A 27,977-nucleotide genomic window follows, 5' to 3' on the forward strand; every position below is an offset into this window, starting at 1 on the left:
AGTACAAAGGATCTGTCAGAAGTGTCGGAAGACTTCTTAGATTCCCAGAGGGGCCAAATCTGATAAGCACGCTTAGACCACACCTAACTCATTGGGACAGCACAATTTAGCACAAAGCTGATTACTTTCACTATTAAACACTAAAGAAGGGACCTGCAACCATGTTTTGTGTAACAGTATTTCCTAATAATCTTGATCCTACGCACCTTGGTCATGATGGGTCTGAATTTACCACTTCCATTTGCCGAGAGAGTGCCCCAATTACCAGGCAATGTGCTTTTCACCAACATCCCTTATGGAGCTGGGTGACTGTATCAAGTGCCACAAGGAAGAATATACAAAAATGAACCTGATTTTATACTTGGCATGTAAACAACCTTCCAGCAAGGGAGTGAGAGGGAGCTGGGACACTAGGAAATCAAAGTCCGCAAAGAGTTGTTGAGTAAAATGAGAAACAGTTTGGGCAGAGGAAGCAGAAGAGAGAATCAGCTGCTTCTCAGAGAGTGTATCACCAGACTCTAAAATGAAGTTCCTTCCAGTTTATTCTAAAGAATTAACAAACAGTTTCTAAAGTCAAGAATCAAGTCTGAGGTCATCTTTTCCATGCAGGTCATGGATTGTGCATTCTAAAGCTCTGGGGTTCTCTGCATTTACATTTCATTTTAATATACATGTCATGGTCAGCTTATCCTTTGCACTTTTTTTTTTTTTTTTTAAAGGAAAAATTTTACATGCTCATTTTAGCCATACTGCTATTTTACAGAGTGAGAATCTGTTGCCTTGACGGTTTGAGCAGACTGGTAAAAAGACACTGTTCCCAAAGGTGACATCATACGAGCTGAAAAAGCTTTGCTTTACAGATTTTTTGTTCCAGGTGAAATCTTATCGCTGCTGATCTGTGTACTGAAAAATAGGTTAGTTCCAGAGGAAGGCACAGATCCTAAAGCTCACCACAGAGTACACAGAAAAGAGCAGGCTGCTGATGCCTAGTCATTGCTACTAGCACTGAAACCATGAAGTTCAAGTCTAGTTTTCATCAGCTGGAATAGTATTTCTACCTGGAATGACTCCTGTAAGTAATATATTCATGAGAAGACAGAGACTGCAGTACTGTGAGGCTCAACTAAGACGCCCTTAAAAAAACAAACACCAAACAAACATGACAGGTGGTACAGGCTTTCACCTGCTGGAGAAAAGCCATCACAGAGGATGAAGCAAGATGCAAAGCATTGCCACTTCAGGCTGCAGCTGCTTCTGGTTCCATTAGACTCAAAGATGCAACAGCATAGCAGTGTCCAAAATCAGTCATCAAAGGCGATTAAATGTGTTTGTGACACTGAAACGTTGATTTCACTAAAACTCTGAAGATGTAAGGTGTAGAGGCACAATAAATCAAGAAACTGAGCAGCTCTGGAGATGATTACTCAAAAATCCTGTTCTGCGGGAACTCACGGGAACTCAGAAATAATAGAGACTTGACTGTATTCAAGAAATAGGGAGAGACATAGTAAGTTTTTGTCTTCTCATAACACTGATGCTACAAATGATATATCAAGGACTGGTTCTATGGTGATGGGCACAGACTCAAAACACGTTAGCTGCAAATAGGAAAAACTGCTTACGCAAGCCTCTCCCACCACTAATTGTTACTGTCTATTTAATTGTATGGTTTGATTGCCACATGCCTTCATCTTCCGACTGGCATTTTTAAAAGCTGGATGATGGGATATGAAGAGAATTGCTAATCCTGTGCCTTTACCTTCAGAAATCCATCAAAAGTCAGAGGGGGAAGGAAGCCACAGCTGGTTCTTCCATTTGACTCCTAACAGTACAGTGAGATGGAACTCCTCCTGGTGATTTTTCTTGCTGTTTTGACTGTTTTTGTGGCAATGGCATTCTATTATTAACACCCCAAGGCAGAAATCCCTCATGGATTTAGTCAGCGCCAAAAGCTTTACAGTTTTCATCACGTCCTGAACTTCCTGTTTGGTCTGGTAAGTAAAACTTGATTAAAGCTGGAGTTTGTTAGAGGGGTAATGGATTGGTGAGGTTTTTTTAGAATCAATGTTTAAATATATTGCAAATATGCAACTGGATTAATTTGGTGATGTGAGCACCACTGCAGATCCCTTCAGCTCAGCTGGGTATAATAGACTCTACTGCTTGCTATACAGCACCAAAGGTAACAACACGGAAAAATAAAATTCTGCAGACTGTGTAATTCCCAGTTTTTTCTGATGGCCTATCTTTTAGCTTTTTAATCCTGTTGCCTCAATGCAATGCTGGAAGGCTTAAGAAGCTTACTGCACTGTGTATGTGGAACTTCTGCTCTGTATAACACAGTGCTTATTTAGAGAATGAGCAACTAAATGATGTCTGTGATCTCAGTTCTCTTCTACAACTGTATGACTCTACTTCTGAGCCATCTGAAAGTCAGCTGCCACATTCATCATCTTTTGCCTTTCAATATGACTTTCTTTTTTGAGATAGTACACATAACATTAAAGCTGTCTTTCTGTGTCACTGTTTTTGGCACATTTTTGATCCTCCTTTGTTTTTCATCCTTGTTTCTCTTCAAAACTAAAATGAGACTTCCAGTTGATCTGTTTCATCAGTTATCTTTTCCTGAATTAATTGTTGCCTCTGTCACTTTAAAACACTTTTCCTTTGACACCTAAATCAAGATTATTTTCTTTTAGTGTTTTATATTGTGAAAAAACCCTTCAGTTTCTTTGGCTTATGCATTACATTTCACTTTGATTCCATGTTCTAATGTTATAATTTCCTCCTCCTTTTCCCTGTTACATTGCTTATTAAGTTTTGTTTGAAGTCAGCCAGTAAGCTCCTAAGAATGTGACTCATGTCTCTTGAGAAGTGCCCCACCCAGGCCTGAACACTGCTACAATAGTAAAGCAATGCAATAAAATAGGATAGTAATAGAAGTCAAATTAAATTTTCTTACATCTACTGTACAATGTGCAGACTTCCACATTTTCAAAACACTGTATGAATACTATTTATCCATCAAAGTTTTACCTTTGTGTAATTCATACGTAAAAAGCTAAACTGCAGAATGTAGAAATTTACTGATTGATAAAGTTTTTAACTTCTGATCTTATAATTTTATATCCTTTCTGCTGGCCAGTGAGAGGCCAAGCAAAAGCACTATACCACATCACCTCAAAGGAACAGAAAGATTAAGAATATTAATGTATAGTTATACAAAAGTTTAAGTGCAAGCGAAGTCCCAGTCACATAGCAACTCTTGGTATTGCTGTTAGACCAATCACTTATGGTAAAGTAGCCAAATCCTTTCAAGGGATGACAACCCATGATGTTAAAACTACAGGAAAAATTAAAGTTTACTAGCATATCCAGTCTTCAGCTGGGACAAATGATGCATGTGAAGCCACTGAAGACAAACCACTTTGAAGTAGTTGTGCCCAATCTAACAGATTTTATGAAGAAATGTCTGCATTCACCTATGAGGATATACTTAAATAAAACCAGCTACATCTTAATGTTAATAAAACTTCTTCGCTGAAAAATCTATTAACTCATCCTTTATTTTTTCATCTAATATTCAGTCTCTAAGAAGAAAAATTGACGTTATCAGTAAAGCTGAACAATAGTCAGGGGACTTATGACTGATTCTGTCTGGGAAATTGAGGGGCTGACTAAATTATGCTACCTACTGTGCTAATAGTTCTGTAAGCTTCTTGCACCCAGTTTATTCTAGTAGTGATTTAGGTAGAAGGGCTGGCAAAAAGTGCAATTCAGATGAGTTCTGGGATGTACACGGTAGGCCTTTGTACCTGTGTAAAGAGAACAAAGGACCCTAACACCACAGATAGCACAGCTCTGTCACATCCCTCCCACAGACATTACTATATGCATGCTGCTGTAGACCCTAGTCTTTTGCTTGAACATATATCTGCACTCCCACTTCTAAGCTAACTCAGCTCTTACACAGCTGTTCTCCTGGTGCATAGAAATCTCCATGCCAGTGGTTGCCAGAGGAATCAGTTTTTCAGTATTTCACTGTGAATACCAGACACTGTTGCACTTAGTATGACTGCACAGGCTGAGTTAGACAACACTTCAAATGAGGTCACAGTTCTCTAGTCCCATACTTTGTCTTATGCTACGTGTAAAGTCTTTATTAATTTTCAAGCTGTCATGTCAGCTATAGTGTTAGAAGATCCTTAATCACATAACCAAACTGTCCAATTATTGGTCTACAAATTATACTACTAAGCAGTCACACTTATTTACAAATGTCAAAATGTAGGTCATGTTTGACTGACTTTGGGTAATCACCTGCAAAAGAGTAAGTTTTATGAAGATCCTGAAAATAATAAATCAGTGATCCATAGTCTAGATAGACTCTAAGTGTACCTTTATGTACACACAGCCCAGTCTTGCGCTGTCATGCAAGTGACCACTTTTTTCCAGAAACTGTACACCAAAACCCAATACCTCATTGTGAGGGAGCATATATACTAAAAAAAAAAAAAAAAAAAAAAAAAAGACTTGAGTCAGAAAACAAAGCAAAAATGCAAATTCTGCTCATTCCTGTAGAACTTCTACTCACAGGAGCTATACAATTTAAAACAATACAATTAAAAACAACAACAGAAGATTAAAATTTAATTTGCATATTAACAGAAGTAACTATGAAGATTATGCATGATGATACTAATTACAGATGTCTGCCATAAATGTATGTTGTTGCAGGTAATTCATAGAAGATAGTCACAGCTAACAGTGAAGTGACTAAGAGGAATATACATAAATGACAATCTCTATGAAAGTTGACCCGTGAAACTACTGCAGGTTTAATGAAAATGAGATGTTGGACTGCCAACACTGTAGTTGACGAGGACTCCTATTTATTTTTTTTTTTAGTATTTCCAAGACAAAGATGATCTCTGTATTATATACAAACAATACAGCTAATTACAGGTTTAACCTTTGCTGTTACAAAAGTATTAGTGTGAGGAAAGAAAATACCAGAGGGAATTGGGATTAAAAAAACAAATTATTTTCCCATGGTCATCATACAGGAGTTCTTTAGAAGGAATTGGTATGAGACTAAAACTTGGCCACAAGATGATCCTTCTTGCATATGGGATCAGCTCCTCAAATGGCCTAAAATAGGATACCAACATCAAATTTAACAGGACCACGTTATTGAGCCACATGAGGTCTGGGAAATGTGAGGTGAAAGCCACAAGACTTATTGTGGGTTTTTAAGATACATTCAGCATATACCTTTGTATGTGCAATTCTTTTTGAAATACATACACATGAATCACAGCAACACAAGAAATTAAATTACTCCTTAGAGAAGTCTACTGCTGAAGAAGAAAAGTACAAAATTTAATCCAATATAGTGGAAATACAGCAATACTGCCTCATATTTTGCATCTTGAGCAGGAAGAGACTAGAGCAGACTACAACTGAAAACAGCTTAAAGACATGGAGATGCAATGAAGTAGACTAGCTTAGAGTGACATAAGAATCTTCAGCCTGAGTGTTGAAGTAAGAATCACTAAGCTGTGAGAGGATCAAGCTAAGGTTCAAAGCTATTCTTGTTCAGGAGGCCAGCTGCGGTAGATGCTACAGAATTTTTTTTTCTGCAAGTTAAAAAGTAGTGTCAGCTGGGAAACTAAAGTATTAGCCACATTTCTTCATCCAAAGTTAAAGTTTAAAATGCTGTAACTGCTCTCTCCTTATTTTGTTCAGGCACATGGCTACTTAAACACCTGACAAGTTGAAGTATTTGACACCTTCTCTTATCTACTATTAATAGTTTGATTTTTTTCCTACTGATAAAAACTAAGCCAGGATTTCACCACTGAATAATGAAATAATTTGAAAACCACCATGCTCCCATCTAACATTTCTAATATAATCTAGAAATTACCACCAAAGCTAACCCTGCATTCTGCTAGATAGTACTGTTTTTGCCAGAGATGTGCAATGGTATTAATGAGCCAAGTTACTGTGCTTCTGTGAAAGCAATTCACAGGCAGGCCTTGCTTTTGGGGGAGCATGGACACAAGGCTGCTATGGAAGGTAAGTTCATCCATTCCTGTCAAATCTACTGCTCTTCGAATTTCAAATGTTGGTAAGTATTACATTACAATGAAGATGTATCCAAATCATCATCATAACTGGCCACTTCATTGTAAGAACCATCAGGAGACAAAGTTTGAATTGACCATGGAATTTTAAATTTTTCATGATCAATCTCCAGGTAAGATGGAAATTTGCACTAATTTGTGGTTTCTTTCCCTTTATTAACAGACAAAACTTTTGGGAAAAGTAGGTATCACCTCAGAGGTCTGTTTCCTCAGGACTGTAATGGATGGAATACCACCATTAAAAGATAAATGTTTTTTATCAAGGACTTAAGGTTTGAAAGGTTAAAGTAAGAACTTACCAGCCAAAAATATCAACCACTGGCCAAAGAAGAGGAATCCTTTATTTTCACGGAGGAGTTGGACAGTTTGGAAGCATTTGTAAGTAATATAAATAATATGAGCTATAACTACAAATACTATGTAATTTCTGATCTGATACAGTATTTCTTAAATGACTAGAAGAGTTAGTAGGTTAAGCATTATAAAATAACAAAATTAATTTCAGGATAGCAGAATAATTTTATTTACAGGCAGTAGGCATATTGTCTTTATAGAGGTCGTGCATCTAGAACTTTTATTCTCTGATCATCTATTATAACTGTTTTCTTCCCTCTTCTCCTTCATGCTTACAAGAAAAGTTGAAAATCTCATCAGAATTTTATTTCTTATTTTAAAAAGAACCCAATTTGTGTTTGCATGCGTGTGCAAGCTTCTGTGTATGTGTATATACTGCTGTGTGTCTTTACAGTGGCAAAACAAGGAAAAAATACATTTGGGCATTTGAAATGGAAAGGCATAAGAGATTAATCTAGAAAAATTCTTGTGCTAGATTTAGCAGGGGCTTTTTGTGTTTGTTTATATTTTTCAATAACTTCTCATCTTCAATACCACTTTAGAAGTGGCAGCAGTGGTGCCTTCTATTAACTAACTTTTCAAAGGGGACACTGAAACAATGCATTGGTGTAAGTTCCAGGTTTCTTACTGCCAAGAAGATTCCCACAGATGTAATGAAATTATGAGCAATGTCCAGATTAGGCCATGCCACAATAAGAGAATTACAGTGTAGCATTAATCACAAAATAGAGACAAGAATTTCCGAATATTTTCATTCAACTTATCTTTAAAGCATATTACAATTCCATTGAAATATTTTGTTTTATAAGGGCCTATGAAAGAACACACCGCTATTTTGCTAGAAAAAGCAATTCAGTGGTTGTGTCTGTTGGGTAAGCGGAGTCAATCTGTCAATCCAGACACACAATATGAGAGCCATTTGTGCCTCCTTCTAGGTTTGTAAGTCTTTAATGTGTAGTCACCGCAAGCCAACTTCCTTGTAAAGTGCATGCAGTACTTATATTTAATGATCACATGTGTTTCACCAGCACTCATTACTCTTAGGAAGAATTAGTCAACTAATCCCTACTTGCTTATTTCCAAATAAAAACCATTATAATAATTTTATAGTTTGTAGCCACCACTGAGAGGTGAGAATGTTTTTGTTTCCTAAAGCCATATCCAAGCCAACTCAGGTTGAAAGCCAACACTGTGTTTGAAGTCTAACTATTTCTGTTAAAAGCACAGTTGCCCAGACTACTAAATACTTATTTTACTAGTAGTTCTGAAAAACTAAGGGAGGGGGGGGGTGTATCAACATTTAACTTGCAATCAACCTGAGATGAACACTCACAATATTTTTCTGATGAACTGTAATGCATTTTTAAAAGAACCAGTTTCTAAAAGTTCAGGAAAGAGTTGATGTCTCTGCAATTGATTAAAATTGCACTAATTACTATTTACATGCTAAAATACTTGAAGAACCATTAACTCTTATTGATTCTGTTTATAAAGAATTCAGCTTATAGAAAGCCACTGAAAACCTTCATATTTTCATTATAAATTTTCTATGCTCGTATTCTCTAAAAATTTGTTGGGAAATGTTCACTTCAATTTCTAACTAGAATTGCTGATAACTGATTCATACATACCTGCCTTGCCACCTAGCTCTACCATAACTCAGCATGTGCCTTCAGTCACCTAAAAGATAGCTAGAGGTATTTTGCAATGATAGAATAGTGTACTGACTCCCCCAAACATTAACAATAGTAGAAAATAATACATAAAAAGCAATAATTATCAAGTCTATTGCTGTAATTATAATCTCAGAATATTTTCCTATCTCAGAAAGAAACATATGAATGAAAAGACAACGGGACCATTCACCATTTAACATAGATATGACTATGTTAAAACACTTTCACTACTATTCAGGAATTGCTTAGCTCCTGAGCATCCATATCCAACCCAGTTTAAGGATTGTCTCACTGCCATCATACGCTTTATGAGGACTGCACAAGATTATGGAGTAGACCCTTCTCGCATTATCATCTGTGGAGATAGTAGTGAAGGTACACTCACTGCTGCTGTTGCCCAAGCACTGGTGAACAGAAGAGATCTCCTAAAGCTGAGAGCACAAATCCTAATATATCCTTTTCTCTAGTGTGTGGACTTTAATTTGCCTTGTTATCAGCAGAATGAGAGTCTCCATTTTGTTAAAGGAATGAACCCTTGCTCTTGGTTTGAAGTAACTTAATAAAGACTTGTCAATCATGGAAGCAATATCTAAAGGTTGTCATATTCCAGAAGATTTGCAACTGAAGTATCAGAAATGGGTGAGTCCTGACTGCATCCCTCATGAGTTTAAGAGGCTACAAACCAAGTACAACACATCCACTCTCAAAAGAAGTCTATACACTGATCAAGCCTATGCTTTACACTGTTTTTGCACCACCGCTAGCTGAAGACTGTTATTGCTCGACTTCCTAAGGCTTTAATTTTGACATGTGAATTTGATATGCTTAGAGGTTATGGGCTGCTGTACAAGAAACAATTAAGAGGATCATGGTGTAAAAGTGACCTGGTGCCATCTGCAAGATGGATTCCATGGAACAGTATTTTTAGCTCTTCGTCACAGCATTCCAATCTGGAAATAAAGGCCTGGAAAACATAGTATATTTTCTAAGATTGATGTAAATTCCATTTCTTGCTTTCCTTTCCTGATTCCTATCTCTTCTTCCTTGCAAAGATTTTTAAAAAACACCCTCAATTTTCCTTTTCTTAAATCATCCTCTTAAATTTCTGCATTGCATGTCTTCTTTTTACCCAATAAATTGATTTGGTGATGGCTTTTACTTCATTTTCTCTTATGATAGGCAAAATCAGGTGAACATACCTTTCCTTCCTCTACCACCTCTTCAGAGTTTTCTCCTGTACCCATAAAAGATCTGGTCCCCATGGCAACTGTTTTGCAATGCAGTTTGACTTAATAAAGCTCTGGTAATATTAATACACAAACCATAATTTGAAGACTACTTGGGGCAGGTGATAGGTCATGAATCTACAGGTTAAAGTGTATAATAAGCATGATCAATGATTTATCAAAGCCTATATCTGCTAGGAGCTGAATTTGAGGCAAGCTTAAAGAGAATTGGAAACAGCAGAAAAGATTTGAGCATAGACATGAAAGAAGTAGAAAGAAAGGAAAAGAGGTCAGGAAAAGGGTTAGGCTGGAACTACAGATGTTATAAAAAGTACTGGTTAAGGAATACAATATCTATTAAAAAAATAATGCATATAAATTTTTTACAGATAAAGATGTATGGGAATACACACTAATATCAGTTACTTTACAAAGAGCTTGTATTAACTGTAGGCCTGCATTGTCTGAAGCAGGAAGCACTTTCCCATAGAGGAACAATGTAAAGTGGTAGTATATCACAAATAAAAGGATTCAGGAACATATCAGAACACTCTCAGGACCTGAAAACTAGTGAAATGCTGTAAAGTTCAGTACAGCTGGGATATCTTGACACTATTTGAACAGCTTTGCGTTACAGGAAGATGTTAAATTAAGAAAGGGAAAGCAAATTGTTGTGCATCATTCTGATCACCAGATGTCAGTACACAACTGATTTTTCAATGCCAGCAGAATAACCTGGCAAATTTCATTGTGCTCTGGGCACAGAATATGACTACCCGAAAGACATTACAAAAGGTCAATCTGTGTCCTAGACTTAAATATTTTTACTGAACCTGTTGTTATGCCTTCATATACTAAGGCTGTACGTTTAATAGCAGAGCACGTTTTAAGTCCTAACAATTTTCAAGTTAGATTACCTGTTCTAAACTAATCAAGTTACAGTGGTTTATTACAGAAGTCTACAACTTCAATTATCTTCTGCTTTGCCACCTTTACATTACCTCTTTGTACCACTGTAGATAAAAGTCAATATACAACAGCAAGTAATTTGAAAAATAAGCAGGCAATTAGAAAACATTCCACATTTATTAACTCTATTATTTATAAATAATATTATTTATTTAAAAGCATTTAACATTATTCTCTCTCTATGACGCACATTCTCTGTACTGCTCCTGAAATAAATAGGCATAATCCTGCAAACTATGGCTGCTTTTATTCCTGTCAATCGTCTTTCTCTGATTACCCATTACCTCAATGATTCATTGTGTTTGCTGACTCTCTCGTGACAGTGAAGAAACTGCTAACCTAAATATTTAGAGTAACGAGTCTCAGACAAATCTGGCTACAGCAAATTAAGGCCAGTTCAGTTTTTATATTTATGTTCAGGCTACTTACGACTTAATAAGAATATATTTTAGTGTGGTGGGTGACCTGTCATGTAATCCCAGATGGATGTTCCAGAGCAGTTTATTTGGACTCCATTTGTGTGGAGCAGAGTTCATCCATTCTGAGGAACAGAACAGAGACACATATATTCAAGAACTCGTCCATGTCTCAAAATGCTACATAACAAAAACCTTCTGTCAAGTCACCATTTCAAAAATATATCTGCTCTGAATTGTACAGCACAAGATCTGAATTTCCATCACTGAATGCTAATATATAATATTTCTCATCATTTTATTTGATTTTTTTTATATATATACAGTACAGCTTTTTACTGCAGAACTTGTTAGCAGGTGTTTAACCCAGGAGTCTTTTGGAAGGTTTCAACTTCAAATAATAACTTAAGAGGAAGAAAGGTTAAAATAAAGATTTACGGCAGACTAAATGAAAGATGGCTTTCAGTCATGAGTAAGAGCAAAACGCATAGGGAGTAGCTACTAATTTGGGTGGGGAGATGGAGATAACAAAAAGGGAGGACACCGAAAGGTAGGTAGGAGGCAGGCTTAATGAAGAAGAACATAGATCAAGCAAATACATAGCACCTTTAAAAAACAGTATCATAGAGCGTGTACTAAGCTATAATTTCTTAAAGCTTCTTATTGTCACTGTAAAGGGCATACTAAATCCATGTCGCAGATCGGAAGACTAAGGCTTACAGGTATGAAGAGCCCTGAGATGCTTTCAGTCATTTTTTTACATAAATACAAGAAAAGAAATGTGAACTGGAGGACAGTAAGTTTCTTACATACTCTACTTAGCAAAACTGAAGTTAGTTAAATTGTACTACAGAGCCTAAGTGTCCTACTAAATTACCTGGAGGGGAAAAAAAAAAAAAAAAGAAAAAAAAGGCACGCCAGGCAAATTATATTTACCAGTGTTTCGTTTTGAAATGTACATAAAAAAAAAAAAAAAAGGAACGTATCAGAAGCTATTATTTCTGCTTTTAATTCTTCTTTGGAATACATTATTTTTTCCTGTTTTCTTAGCTTTGGGCCCTCCAGTTAATTATTAAGCCTGGCTATACTTGATGGAATCGATACCTCAGTCATTATAGCTGGCTACTTTACCATGCTTTAGTTAATCCTTGTAGTATTTCCTGTATTACACATAGTAGCTCCACAATAGTCAACTAACTACAGGCTACCTGTAGGCTGTGTTCCCTAACACAGCCTACAATCAGAAGTTAAATGTTTTGCAATATTTTAGAGGAAGACATTACAAGAAAAACAGTAACACCTGACATTAGCATAACATTAGCATCAACTACCCTGACACTTCTGCCTTTATTAGTGTTTGGTTTGAAAGCTGCCTGCCTCTCATGCTGATGAACAACTGATGTGAAGTTGATGAGTTTTATACATTCTCAACCTACAAAGAGGTCTGTGATTCCACATCTACATAAGCCTTACAAAACCCAATAGGTTAAGCTGGAGGAAAAACAGCAAAGAGCGTATTTCTTTGGGTAGGTATTGTTACAATACTTCAGCTTCCCACCATTACTATGACCATTAGAAATACACTGAAAAATTAAGAAAAGAACGACTTTTAGGGGTGACTAACTTCTTGCATAAAAAGAGGCTCACTGATGAGAAAATGGGAAGAATTTACTGAATTACTGCCAATTCTGTGATCACCAACTGATATATTAAACATGTCAGTCTCCAGCAACACTAAATTCAACGAATAAAGTATCAATCTTGTGAGCAATGAGTAGCTGACTTTTATAAGAATAAAGAACTGTATGCATATCCATAATGCACATTACAATGCCAAACTCCAAGCTGTGTTAATTTTCTCCAGTTTAGTGGAATCTCTTGAATCTTCCTCAGCTAATGCAAGGCTGTTCTCATCTACGGATAGGTAAAGACTTTGCGGAAGGTGGGGTTTTGCAATGAGCTTGCTGAAAGAATAAAGGAACGGATGTAGCAAAACACATCAGTAAACGCCTACAGTTTAAGGAGCTACTACTAGTAGCTTTTTATCCTAGATGGATTATCTATCTACTGCCAGAAAGAGAAGAAGCCTTTTTGTTTGCAGATGTTAGGTGCTCACTTCATGCAGTGGATTGAAAGGGAATAAAATATTTTTTTGATCATTTAACACCTCAAAAACAATTGGGGAAAAAACCCACCAAAAACCCCACTGACTGTTAGAAGCGTGAGAGACTGACAGTGATCACAGATATTTCTACCCATACATCTACAGGTATAGAAATGGCTGACCAGACTGGAAGTATTTGAAGCACCTCTGAACAAGCATCAGGAGAAAAGGGACATGCAGCAGCAGGATTGAGTCACATGAGCATTTTGGAATATAAAGCAACAAATATCATGAAATACTTGTGAATATGAGCATCCCCAGAAGGACAAAGTAGCTCTAAGACCATGGGATTTGCTTGATTCTAGAAAAACATGGAAACTGTGGTAACAGGACAGGGAGGAAGGACTGAGGTGCTGCCACAGCATACAGTTAGAATATGCTCTGACCACACTCAGACTATGCTCTAAGAGTAAAATATTAAGATATTAAGCGATGAAGAGTAAAATATTAAGATATTATTCGGAAACATTACTTAACCAACATTTCTTTAACAACAGAAGGGCTATAATGCATAACTGAAATATTTTTATTCAGACTGTCATGAATGTAACAACAGATTCTACTGAAGACAACTGCCAGGGCATAACATCAAAAAGCAAACAAACAAAACCCCCAAACTGTCCCTTTTAAAATTTATTTTAAAATAAAAGACAGTAAAGAAATATTCCTTCCACTCTTATCAGATCCATCAAAGTTTCAAAACAGAGATGGCATCTGTGAGGTGTTTTGTTTTTTATTAAAGGTGTTTAATTATTGACTCACCGAATACTGTGAAGAAAAGACTCCTGCCAATACAGTGTCAGCAACAGCTTATACAGCTACAGAAGATGTACATGTCCTCTTCGATATGAAGCTTTCATAATCTGAACTGATCTATTCCAAATATCAGGGATTTAATTAAATTGTAAGTGGTTGCTCTTAAAAGTTTCGTTTACTGCCACTCCACTAATAAGTGCCTTTATGAGTTTACTATTCTTGATTACAGGTTCTTCTGAAAGCACAGAATTTTCCTCCTCTGAGGATTCAAACATAAGAAATTGCCAAGAATGCTGAAATACAATATTCAAAGCTGATCTCCATGTGGTAATTTATTTCAGGATATTTTGATTGATGGCACAGACATCAGAAATAAGCTCTTAGTATGAACTGTGTTGTTCTGCTGCTTTGCTGGGAATATATGGCAAAACAAATACTCAAAAAAAACCCCACAGCCTGTGCTATTATATCACACTACATAGAAACTATTTACAGAACTAATAACCAATAACATCAATAGGATGACCCTGCTGTGTTACAGAAAAAGCCCTATGGATAAATGCTGATAAGCTTAGGAGAGAATAAGCGTTGACCGTGGGTATCTGGGTTTGGCTTCAACACTCTACAGTCTGACATTTGTAATTAACTATATCGTTAAATTTGTGCTCCATGTAAAGGAAAGGCACCCCCAAATCAGCCAACATCAGCAAAGAAAAAGCCCTTACTATGAACAGCTGATGATTTGCCTATTTCACAAACGTATGTTGCTTTATCCCACATATTCTTATCTCCACAAGCTAAAATTGTGCAAATCAGCTGTCATGATTGCTTTGCTTTAAACTGTGCTAATGAAGCTAAGGACCAATTCAGTTTTCAGGCTGGAATTTCACTTTAAAAGCCAGGACAGGGAAAAAGTTTGGGAACTGTAACTTTATAATTGTGTGGAAAATGAAATTCCAGTAAGAAGAATACAAAACAGAAAAATTACTTCACCACACAACTGCCACCAACTTTAATCATCTCTCACTAATATACATGTATTCATAATGCCTCTATATTGAACTACAAACAAGAATTACAATGAATATAAAATTCTGAGAGTTTAATTAGTGAAAATCTTTTACCAGAAACAATAGTGGCTTAAATCTACAAACACATCACCACGTATCTGTACAGACCTTAATGTATGTTAAGACTTGCACTGTCTAGTACTGATTTTACTTGTACTCCTACACCAGTGTGAAGAACAATATCTATGCATAAAACATCTTGCACAGCTAACATAATGTAGACATACATCACGTAAACGGGGTAAATCTCTCTGCTCGAGCATATCGCCAGGTTATACACTGAGCAAACGTACTCTTATTTAAACCAAAATTAAGGCACGAATGTGTCTGTGCGTTCCACTCTGAAACAAAGTTTATTAAAAAAATGAGGATTTGAGTATTTTTCTTCTCAGAGTATATACCTTGATGACAACTACAAGTAGCCTCACATCACTAAAATTAAATGCTACAACAGGAATGTCCATCCATAATGAATCCACAACAAACCAAACACAGACAATCTTCAAATAAGCGCCCCTCTGAATAATCATTTCTCATTGTTAGTAAAGAACTCATTATATAAATCAATTCCATATACTTTGAATTCCACCTTTTGTAAAGGGTAAAAACTTCCCCCTCCCCTTTTTTTTAGTATAAGGAAGTGTTGCCAATAGTATCATTAGCAAAAGAAGGGTGGAGAAAATTAGGGTATTGCAACATTAATAAACTTTTTATTTCTGCTTATGAACCGAGTCCTTAGTCTCCTGTGAAGACACCGCAGAAACGCTTAAAAACAAGGCTTAAGACAGCATAGGTTTTTTTAGCATTCACTTCTGTTGAAGTGAAATGGCATCTGTTTATACAACTTTAGCAATAATAGGCATGGTTTTCATTTTGCCTGTTATAATACCAGCACTGTTTTTGGGGGCGTTATTTTATGATTTTTTAAATTCAGAATTGCCACCTGGAATTGACCAACCTCTAAAGCTTCGTTTTTTCCATTCATTGTTGATTACAACCATGATCTCGGTAAGTTAACTTTCTTAAAACTGGGGATTTCACTTTTATTTTGGTAGGATATTTGTGAGCTGGAAGATAACGGCTTAAGAAAAAAAAGGAAAGAAGAAGCAGCAATTCACCCCCCTGAAGCCTGTAAGCATTGTTATATGAACCAAAGCATGTTAAATTAACTCATAAAACTGATATGACTAATCTGAAAAGCTTATTTAGATTTTTCAGTGCATCTGTCAAGCTGCAGCCACTTTACATTGGAAAACTGTTTCACATAAAAATTAAAAAAAATAACTATATGTATACTGTATCTATTGAACTGCATGTACATATAATAATGCCATCTATTCAGAAGCAAGCCTACATTACTCCTCTTCTTCCGAATTCTTTCTTTTCAACAGGGAAAAATTTTGGAGAAGCTAGGGATCTGCAGTGATTTAAGCTTATTGCGAGTTGTGCTAGATGGAATACCACCACGGAGAGATTCAAAACTTCTTATCAAAGATCTCAAAGTAGATGAGGTACCCTTGAGGATTTATCAGCCTAAACAGCCACCTACTGGCAAAAGAAGAGGAATACTATATTTTCATGGAGGCGCTGGCACATTTGGGAGCATTAGTAAGAAATCAGCAAGTTTTATTTTTAAAACCAAATCCAAACCTTTATATTTTTACCTTCAGACATGTGTCAGTCAATATCTCACCTGTCCTTCCTAATGACAATAGTCTTTGCAATCACAATACTAACTGCAAAGCACCTTGTGGAATTAATAGTCTAGTGCACAGTTAAGGGTAATCACATTTCGACTTCCTCTGGGCTACAGGCAAAGTTGATGAAGGCAGCTCTTAGCAGATCTGAGGCTTCTAAATCCAGAACTGTGATCCAGAAACCCCTCAATCAGCTGTCAGCTAACAGCAGAGGGACTCTGCTCCTCCTCCTTTTGAAGCTGTTCTGAGAAAGATTCAGTTTGCTGGGGCAGAGAAAGAGAGACCATTAAAACAAAACACATATGCTTAGGTCACTGTGAGGGAAGTTAGCTCACAGGATGTTCCTGTACCTTAACTAATAGCTAGGTGACAATAAGATACAGCAACAGGCCTGGAGCAAGGGCTGGAATCCACGTCTCTTTCCTCCTTCTCCTCATTACTCCATCTTTTCTGGAAATGTACCTTAAAATCCTTTTAGGCTGACATGGAATTCAGCCTAGATCTACTTTCTGGAATAATTACAGTATCATCAAAATGGCAAAGCTGTTGCTAAAAAGAATACACTCTGGCTTCACTCTTTGGAACAATGCTTTGGTTACTTCTCAAGGAGAAATTTTTAGGTTTGGATCTCAACTGGACTAAAATGTTTCCTGTAAGTTTGGATAGGGCCTCAAAGTACAGAATTTAAGATATACTGTACTCAGCACTCAACTTTTGTGTAGAAACACTACAAAAGCATTCTCAGCTTGCAGTCCATGCATCAAAGGAAGTCTAAAAGATATAACAGGGTCCAAGAAAGAATTTAAAGAATACATGTAAAAAATTTCATAAATATATTCCCATTCACGCAAACAAGGAATCAAAATGGAGGGGAAAACCAATAAATTAACATTAAAAATAGAGCCAATTTGGGGGAGTTTGATTCTTGCAGTATCACTGCACAGAATACTTTATTTCTTTTTCAGAAAGGGAGACGATCCTTCGATTGTCTGGGTAGCTGCTGGCTCAGCCTCCTAACTGTTCTGGATCTTTTTCTGAGCAACCAAGTCTATGGGTGCTTTGTCTGGAAACCAAGGCACCTAACCTGGAAATCTAGATTTCATTCCAGGGGTCAGACAGGGAAGTTTGTGGGTTTTGAATCCTTTACTGTTTCAAAAGGTAAGTCTCCACTAGCACTGTTAGGCAGACTTCAGTTTACCTGCACATGAGTTTGAGAGTCTACCTAGCTTCGTTTAGCTTCACACAGAAACAATAATGCAACTTCTAGTAACTTAGGTTCCATTCTGCACTGTGGCAGAAATAATCTGCCCTTCTTTTACTGCAGAGCATGTTAGTCTGGGTGGAGTGTTAGGCTGACACTAGCTGTGATGCTTCTAGTTCTAGAGCTAGTTTGAGTGGCAGTGAGGACTCAAGAGATAACCCTCTATGATCTAAGCAAAAGGTGAATTCCTTTCACTGGAAGAAAAAATCCACACCACAAAGTTGCATATTTGTAGTTGTTCACAACTGCCATTGTACAACTGGGACACTGAAGGAGCTTTATCACATGTCATGGCTTAATATAATACCCATACTTAGACACTGACTGTAGTAAGTGAGCTTTCATTTGCATTCCAATTGATACTTGGTAACAGGAAATCAAGTACCAGAAGTTCTTAAAAGGACTTGTAAGGACTAGTAAGCCCAAAGTCTGCAACTAGCAAATTAGCAGAAGCTATACTGAAGAACAGAATAAGTGGACAGATAAATACGACTTACTCTGTAAAATCCATATAAATTGAAGTCATGCTTCACAAATCAATGTAAGCTTTTTAAATGAGTCAGCAAATACATGAATAAAAGAGACTGAGTTAATAAAACCTACTTTGATTTCCAAAAGAGTCTTCATAAAGAGGCTACATACCCATGACACAAGAGGAAAGGTCTTTCATTTGGATAAAAACTGATTAAAAGACAGAAAAAAGATGGGTTGTGGGAGGTTCCTGTGAGATTCCCATAAAGAGATCTGTGCTGGGAGCACTGCTAATCAATATATACAAAAAGAGAAAAGATGGTGAAAGCTGATATGATACTAAGTCCTTCGAGGTAGCAAAAGGATGGCTCAAAAAGTGCAGAATGTCTTTATGATAGCAAAGGATTAGACAATAAAATGACAGGTGAAATGGTGTGTAGGGAAGTCAAACAGATGAACAGAGCTCCTAACTTTTATAAATAAAAGAGTGGACTCTAAGCAGACTACTCCCTTGCAGGAAGATCTTGGGATTATGGTAGAAAATTGCCTGAAAATGTTGACTTAGCGCACAGTAGCAGTCAAAAAGCAAATAAAATGCTAGGAATTATTATTCGGAAAGGACAAAACAGGGAACATCTTTATGCCACTGTAATAAATCCATGGTGCATCTAAATATAGTATACTGCTTATAGTTCTAGTTTCCATACCTCTAAAAGGATATGGCAGTACCGGAAAGACTCAGAAAGAGGCTGCATAGGTGAGAAAAGTGCTTCTGTACAGAGAATAGACTATGACTCTTCAGGCTGGAAAAGACAGATAAAGACAGATACACTAAATGTCTACAAAATCATGAGCAGCAAGAGAAGTTAAACAGGGAATGATTATCCACCATTTCTTATAGTACAAGAGTTAATGTCACCAAATGGAAGTCGCGAATGCCAGGTACAAAATGAGCAAATAGAAATGGTTCTTTACACCTTTGTAAGCAAACTATGGAATTCTTCACTGCACAATTGTTAATGTTAAAATCATGGACTCAAGAAGTGGTTCAAATAATTCAGGGAAGAAACATTCATCAAGGGCATTAAATATAAAGACACAGTTTCTATCTCAAAGGAGTGCCCTGAGCCTCAACTTCTTGTATGCTTCTTATTACTATATACTTGTCCTCAGCTTATGCTTCTCCTTCAACATCTTTTGTTGACCACCAGCTGAGATGTGATACCTGCCTAGACAGAATTCTATTTTTTCTTAGTATTACCATTCTTACATGCTTATAATATGCCCTAACAGCCACTGACCAATAACCAGAAAATATGTTAACATGTAAAGACCGTACTGCATAGCAGAAGTTACTTATCGGTCTCATGTTGCAGTGCCTTCCACAGAGCATATGTTCAAGGATCTATATTTTCATTTCAAAAGGATATTCAATTTTGAAAACATCATTTTTTATAAATTTTCTCTTTAGGAGCCTTTGAAAGAATATGCCGCTATATTGCCAAAAAATGCAACTCAGTGGTTGTGTCTGTTGGGTAAGTGCTACTTTTACATAGAAGTATTTATGGTAATACAGTTCACAGTTGAAACATTTCTGAGAAATATGCTGAAAATATTTACTATTTTAGATTGTGGTCCCTATTTTTTGCTTTAGCCTTTCATTTAATTTAGAAATATGCTTATAGGCAAGGTATTCTAAATTAGCTGTAACACCATTAATTTGTCTTTCCAATCTACACTAGTTAAACCCAAATATAATCTTTAAAATTCAGAAAAAAAGGCCTACATAAATACCACACCACTCAATCATGAACAATGCAAATTAAAGTTTTACAATTACTTTGACAATAACCACAATATCTTTGACATTTCAGTTATCGTTTGTCTCCTGAACACCCATACCCAGGGCAATATTTCGATTGTCTCAATGCCACCTTATACTTTATAAGGAATTTAGAAGAGTATCATGTGGATCCTACTCTCATCATCATTAGCGGTGACAGCTGTGGAGCTAATTTTGCTACGGTTATTTGCCAAATACTGCTGAATAGAAGAGATCTCCCAAAAGTACGTGCCCAGGTCTTAATTTATCCAGGACTACAGGGGCTAGATTTTCACTTGCCTTCCTATCAGCAGAATGCTTCAGTCCCCCTATTGTTTCGGAAGCTAGTTATCTACTTCTGTTTTCGTTATCTTAATAAAGAACCATCAGTTTTGGAAGATGTCCTACAAAATTGCCATGTTCCTGAGAGTATGAAACGGAAGTATAAAAAATGGATAAGTGCTGACATTATTCCTGACAAATTTAAGATTAGAGGCTACGTACCACAGAAATCTACTTCATATAAACCTGAAGTCCATGAAGCAGTCAAAGAACTTTTAGCAATAACATTTTCCCCACTTTTAGCTGAAGACTCCATTATTTGCCAGCTCCCTGAATCCTACATTGTGACCTGTGAGTTTGATGTGCTTAGGGATGATGGACTGTTATACAAGAAGCGATTAGAGGACAATGGTGTTCAAGTAACCTGGTATCATTCTGAGAGTGGTTTCCATGGAATTTTAGCCTTTTTTGGCTATGGGATTTTTTCCTTTTCATCTGGAAAAAAGATAATGGATAGTACTGTGAATTATATAAACAGTTTATAAAAGTATTTTTTCAGAACAAAGATGCAAGTCTTACATTAACCTTGACGAATTTATACTTGGCAAAGAATGTAAACACTTTTGATTTATGTTTTGGATTTTGACTGCATTTTATACTTTCTAATTTCTGCTTCTGCAGTGACTCTCAAACAAATGTTAAGATTATTTAAAGCACCACCATTCTAGAAAACATTATTATAAAAACACACCAATAAGACTGAGATGCAGAAGTGAGGCACCTAGCATATACTGTTTTACTTCAACTCTAGCAGTTCTAGCATCCTTGCATGGCTGGCACACATTCAAGGCAAGCTGCAAGAACATCTCTTCCTGAAGATCCTTCGACTGCCCAGAAGTGCTGAAGACAACTGGGGTCTACTTTGGCCCTTGTGAGAGACAGGAGATGTTTAGGGTATCAGACGGAGAGCCCAATGACTCAGGTTCTGTGAAGTTTTATGTCATATAGTGAAATTGCAGCTATGCATTTTAATTTCTAGGCTTAGCTTGCACAAAGACTACACTTTTCATGAAAAAGTGTAATCAAAAGAAAGGCTTCTGTCCGAAGCAGAAGTTCTAAACTGGAACTAGTATGGGTTTGATTTTGTTTGGAATCTAAGAAATGATGTTTCATTTTGGAACTTGATTCTTAAACTGGAATCCCTGAACTTTAATGAGTGTGTACATATTAGGGAAGTACAGAGGTGAGACTTCTTTTCCTTTTTTGTACTTTTTGTTTTTCTTTCAACATTGCCTTATGCTCAAAACTACCTGTTATGCTGTGTTTGTTGAAAAAGTTCTGAAGGTCACAGATGTAAGAAGGTAGAAAAGAATATTATATTATGTTATGTTATATTATATTAAATATTATCACTGTAATGCTGTGGCAATTTTGTGATGCTTTCAAAAAAAAATTAAAACCTAGCACTTCAAATAATTCTGTTACAAGAGCAAGTTACATTTGCTAAACACATGCTCACTGATAAACCTAAATGAACACCTCATGGTGAAAGGAACACTGCAGCACTGTCAGACAGAGACCACAATCTTGCTAATTCTACCTAGTCAAATGTGTGCTGTGCACAGTAATTAATTTATCAGACAACTGGACTATCCAAGACTATTGTATATGATCACATAACTGCAGAAAAATAATACAAACTCTAAGTCCAGAAACACCATTGGGTGGGCTATTTTTTTTTTTTTTAATCTGGACTTTTATTGCTTTTAAACAAAATATTTCCTTCTACTTCAGAATATTTTACAACAACCATCTGTCCTATTAAAAACACTTAACTTCTTACTGGAAAAAATTAAGACATTTTATTTTTTATAAAGTTTTCTAACTAAAATGACATAGTACTTTCTCCTGATCACTTCCAATTTAACTAAAAAAAACCCAAAACTATAACATGGCTGCTTAATGAAGTTAGATTTTTACATCTTTCATTTCCCTGGGAATCTGCAATTTCAACAATGTTCTGATATCCTAGTTGTTTGAAGAGTCGCAGACTCAGATTCACAATTAATAAGCATCATTTTAAACTACAGCATCTCTACATTAGCACAATCCCATTCTACAGCAAGAACAAGATGAAGCAGTTTGATTTGAAACTCTAATTGCTCTTAAGAGTGCTCTTAAGAAACTCTTAAGTCCTTTTATGCTGTATCTGTTGTGCAGTGAGAGTTACTGAAGTTTACCTGATAGGAGGTAACCTGATCATGAATCTAAACTCAGCCTCCTGTGTTTTTTAGAAGAAACCACAAATACTACAAAAACTGAGAGTGAGGTAATGACATAATTTTATAGGTGCACCTTTCCAGAAAACATTGGTGACGATCCATTTGGCTCTTTAGTGATAATCATCATATCCAGGCTCCTACCTCTGCATAACACTATAGAAACTCTGCTTCAGAATAGTGGTTTATAGTGTCACAAACGCAAAGCACACAAATGCCCTGTGTCCATTTTCCACTTCTAATTAATTTAATATTAATGCAGTTTATTCATAACACTCTTCTCCCAGCTAAGGACTGCTTTCTTGCAAAAATTCTTAAATTATGCTGGCATATGTCTTTTAACAAATTCAGGACTTTGACCAACTTACCTTTTGTGAAATAAAGGGAGCGGGGAGGGGGGGAAAGATACCTACTAAAGTATTTGTAAAAGGGAGGAGAAGGATTTTTACTAGAGCAATCTTATGACAAACAAAGAATCAGGAAGTAACAAGCCAAAGATATCCAGGAAAGTCAAATCAAAGACATTTCAGATCACTTTGCTGCTCAGCAAAATGGCAGTTGTATACACACTGCTGGTGTTATTCTTAGCAGTTTTTGTTGCTGGATTTATATTGTTGGTCATGGGGGCAATTAATTTTGATTTCTCCAACTCAGAAATTCCTCCTGGAGTGAATCAGCCTGTAAAGCTCCGAATCATTCATATAATTTTAATAAGCAGAGCTGTGGTGGTAAGTTAACCTGGTGTGATTTCTGGGGGGAAGAACGGTGAACCTGTAGATTTTAAACTTAATGCAATGCTAGAACCCTGCTTGGAATTAATTTTCAGAGAGGAGAGCAGGGCATTGCTATCATGCTGCATGTTGTATTTAGAAGCTCAGTTTTGCTAAGTAAAACTTTACCAGATTTTTTTACACTACACTGCATTACTACAGTCCTGCCTAGCTCTTACATTAGGCAGTATGCAAAGACTGCCTAACACAAACATTTGAAAGTCTGACTGTGCTTCTACAATGAATGGTACTAACCTAGCAATAATTTGATTAAGAATGCTTATACATGTTGGATCATTTATATTTCCATTCTAGGTTCAGAATATATCAGATGTCTTTGGGCCATGCTTTCAAGCTTTTCTGGGACTTGGGGATGAGGAGTTATGTATTTATTTTGAAGATAAAATTAGAAACTGAACATTTCAGAATTGGTTTTGGGAAGGGGGAGTTTTTATCACACAAGTGACAAAATTAGGTAACATTGCCCAAGAGGAGCTGAAGGAATTCCATCTCCCCTGAACACTTATTTATAACTCCTGCAGCAACTAAGCAGGCTTGTCTGATGGGAACGAGGGGCTCTGGGCAGCCCAACTTCTGCAGGCGAACTAGCCTATAAAAGAGTGGGAAGCTAACCAATCCACAAGAGTTGAAGCTCTTACCAGCACTCAACTTCTGGTGATCTCTGCTGACAAAGGATCTCACTGAATCAGGAGTATTTCCATGTAATGATAGATGTATAGATGCTGTGATGATGGAAGGTGTTAGAAACACATGAGATAGCAGAAGTTGTGCATATATTTAAAAAATTACTTAAATACTTCCAAGAGGGACAAACTATTTAAAATAAATTTTAAAAATTATCTATCAGAAATATTCTAGATTATAGTGGACCATAGTAAAGAATTCTAGAAATATATTCTCATGCTTTGGCTGCACACAAGTTGTAGTTAGAAAGAGACTACTTCACTTAAGCAGCTGGAAAAGCCAGTTCTCTTTTTATCACCTATACATTGCCCATTAGTACCATAAACCAGAATTCTATGCTGCAATGTAAACACAGGATGAAAGAAACCAAGCAAGTTGAATGTAAAGGTGAGAATATTATTTGTAGTTGTTCCATTTCTGCTTGGAAAACAGCAAATACAAAAGAATAAATAATTTTATCATGTTTGTATACAATCAGAGACACTAAGACTAGTTTCTATAATGAATTAAAATCGGTATGTTGCAAAATGTATTAGTTTCTTCAGCCTCAAAATCACACACGGAGAACATTATAAATAGCCAGAGTCATTGAAGAGAAGGTCTTTCACAGGTAAACATATTGAGAGTCATAACAGTGTATTGACAATCCATATGAATGTGGCAGTCTAATAAAAAATATTCATAACAAAATATTAAGAGCTTGACCCAAATCTTCATAAGGACTGAAGTACTGGTTTGGCATGACTAAATAATATATTTCAAAGTAGAGGTTATGCTTTTTTAAAATTTTTATGAAGTTACGTTGGACCAGTAGCTCTGATTTGTATTCTTTTCATCTTCTGGTGGCTAGCATGAATATCACTATGGCATACAGAAAGAACAGAAGTTTAGGCCTACTAAGTATCTGAGGATCTTCTTGCCAGTGCATTGCAGACATCAGTGAAGACTTCCAAGATGAATCAAAAAACAATTATCAAATATATTCTCAACTTAGTCAACTCTACTTCAGGAAAGTGTCCATATAATGAAAATCAGCACCAGAACTATCTTCTTTCACTATGTTTTCACATCTTCTCAAGGGCAAGGACAGAATAACCAGTGAAAACCAAACTCACTTTCAGTGTTAGCTAAAGGATCTGCTGAAAAAGCAAAGGGATATATTTCACCAGCCTTTGTTAATGCTGCATTGTTTTGGGATTATGTTCTTCAGTGAATACTGCTGTTCGTGTGACCTGTCATGATGCTACTGTTATTTGTTCAGTTGTACTATACCTGTACAACTACTCAAATATTTTATGATCACCCTAAAATATACGACTTGGACATCACGAGGAACTGCCCATGCAGTTCCTTTACTTTGGAAAATAACTCCCTATTCTCTTTGCCTTTGAACAGGGAAAGATTTTGGAAAATATTGGCATCTGCAGTCAGGTTAGCTTTGTCCGGTACATGCAAGGTAGAAAGACTCTAGGAGTGGACCCGAAGCTCTTCATCAAGGACCTGTGGTTTGAGAAAGTGCCTGTAAGGATTTATCAGCCTAAGGTTCCATCTGCCAGCCAAAGGAGAGGAGTTATGTTTTTCCATGGAGGAGGATGGGTTTTTGGAAGTCTTGGTAAGATACCTAACAGAAAAAAATATTACAATTTAGGTAAAGAAGTATCTACTTCATAAGTGGTAAAGTTGATTGTCGCTTGATCTGTAGCAGTTACGAAGTTTGAGTATAACCACAGATGCACTCTCCTAAGTCTTGCTGTCAGAAGAAAGCATCTGCTGTGCATTATGTGATTTTTCTTAAAGACAAAGATAATGAGATATGAGGGGAAAAAACCACAGTAAGCAAATACTGAAACAGGAAAATGAGGGGGTACAAAAGATCTGAGGACTTATGTAGTAAGGGGCAGAGAAAAGTAGAGAGTATGTTTTTCTTGCAATTCTTTAACTTATGCAATACAAAACATTAGTACTCTATCAAAAAAACCAAACCAAACCAAACCCAAACCTCACCAAATATGTTTCTTTCAGAGACCCATGAAAAGCTATGCCGCTCTATTGCCAGAGAAAGTGAATCAGTGGTTGTATCTGTCGGGTGAGTCTTTCCTCATGCTATTTTCTAGAGATTACTTCCTCTAGTGTAAATACCATGTTATAGCTTGCCTGATCATAGCCACAACCATTCTCAGAGAAATGTTTCTGTGGAACTTGTCAAGCATGTGATTTACAAATTCACTCTGCTCCCGTTTGGAGCAACTGAAGACTGACTCAGGCTAAGTTTTCACTGTCTGACTACATCACAAAAAGTGCTTTGGGATATCTAGCTGGAAAATGAAGTTTTGAATCAACGTTTTCAAATTCCAAACACAAACTTAGAGTAAACAGATAGTAAACCATATATTCTACTTAATCCTTATTCAAGGAAACTCTGCTTGATGCTTACAGAAGCACTGCATGAATGACAAGCTAATATCATCAATATACAGACATAATGATTTGAATTATGAGGATATAGTTGCACTGTAACAAACATATAAAACGGAAGTCTTGTCATTTGTATCTGACCCACGGAAATCTGAAGCATAAAACGACTAAATGACTGTCAATAAAACTTAAACATAGTTGGCAGCTGAGTACTCCTCTGCTGTTAAAGACCTGAGAAACATCCTAAACAGACAATATCCTAACAAGTTAATCTGCACCACCTGGTCCAAGTAGCCACAGTTTATTTATGATCAACTTGTGGAGAACAGGAAAATTCTGAGGTAATCAGGGTATTGCTGGTGGCAGGAACCAGTATTTTCAGCAATAGTTTTAAAACTAATATTTCCTTCTCGTACTTTTCTTGTGTCCTTTTGTGTACTAGGTATCGTTTAGCTCCTGAACACAAATACCCTGCTGCGTATGAAGACTGTCTTAATGCCACCATACACTTTATGAAGAATATAGAGCTCTATGGCGTGGATCCCGCCAATGTAATTGTCTGCGGGGACAGTGCTGGGGGCAATCTAGCAGCTGCTGTTAGCCAGACCCTTGCAGGTAGATCAGACCTCCCCAAACTACGTGCTCAGATCTTGATCTACCCAGGCCTTCAGGCGCTGGACTTCAATTTACCATCCTATCAGCAGAATCGGGGAGTCCCTCTCTTATTCCGAGAACGTGCCGCTTTCTACATGTTACACTACCTAAATGGGAATGCATCAAATCTGGAAGAGGTCTTGGAGGGTTCCCATATTCCTATAGATATTAAATTAAATTATAGGAAGTGGGTGAGTCCAGATAACATCCCCGAAAAATTTAAGGTCAGAGGCTACAAACCACATGTGCTACTTGACTGTACAACCGAAGTTTATGAGACCGTGAAAAGATTCTGTGAGCCCAACCTGTGCCCGCTGTTAGCTGAAGATGCTCTTATTCAGCAGCTGCCTGAGACTTTCATGTTGACTTGTGAGTATGATGTGCTGAGGGATGACGGCTTGCTTTACAAGAAGAGATTGGAGGACAACGGTGTTCGAGTGACCTGGTACCACCTCGAGGATGGATTCCATGGAATCATAAATTCATTTAACAATGACTGGTTGTCATTTTCATCTGGAAAAAGGGGTCTTGACAATATTATGAACTTTCTAAAAAGCTTATAGAAACAATTTTCTTTCCTTCTGTAAGAACTGCCAATTTTCTGTGGTCTTTTATGCTTCTAAATTCCATATAAGAGGTTTAGATAGGACAATTTGTTAATGAGCAATTATGCCAGTGTGACCACTGAAAAAGATATTTCAAGAACACTATGAAAGTTTCTTTTAGGGCGACTTGAAGTATTTGACGTGCAGTCTGCCTATTTTAATGATCTATTTGGATTAGACACTTGTTACTCTCAGTAAATATTAAAGATGCAGTAAAAAAACCCAACTTGCTCCTG

General features: G+C 36.6%; 3 protein-coding genes and 1 pseudogene across 3 annotated transcripts in view; 3 read left to right on the plus strand and 1 right to left on the minus strand.

The window, feature by feature from the left end:
• The window catches only part of LRRC38 (leucine rich repeat containing 38), a 90,625-nt gene that overhangs the window by 9,642 nt on the left and 53,006 nt on the right, over positions 1–27,977 (minus strand). The window lies entirely within an intron of this gene.
• Positions 1,839–9,179, plus strand: LOC126043178 (arylacetamide deacetylase-like 4; annotated as a pseudogene).
• On the plus strand, positions 15,606–20,858 carry LOC126043170 (arylacetamide deacetylase-like 4). Its single transcript, XM_049811188.1, has 4 exons — positions 15,606–15,788; positions 16,172–16,388; positions 19,681–19,744; positions 20,084–20,858. The coding sequence occupies exons 1-4, from the start codon at positions 15,606–15,608 to the stop codon at positions 20,856–20,858; spliced, it is 1,239 nt and encodes a 412-aa protein (XP_049667145.1).
• Positions 23,143–27,699, plus strand: LOC126043155 (arylacetamide deacetylase-like 4). Its single transcript, XM_049811163.1, has 4 exons — positions 23,143–23,320; positions 25,463–25,679; positions 26,090–26,153; positions 26,925–27,699. The coding sequence occupies exons 1-4, from the start codon at positions 23,144–23,146 to the stop codon at positions 27,697–27,699; spliced, it is 1,233 nt and encodes a 410-aa protein (XP_049667120.1). The 5' UTR covers position 23,143.

The sequence above is a fragment of the Accipiter gentilis genome, chromosome 1 (assembly GCF_929443795.1).
Source record: "Accipiter gentilis chromosome 1, bAccGen1.1, whole genome shotgun sequence".
Taxonomy (NCBI): Eukaryota; Metazoa; Chordata; class Aves; order Accipitriformes; family Accipitridae; genus Astur; species Astur gentilis.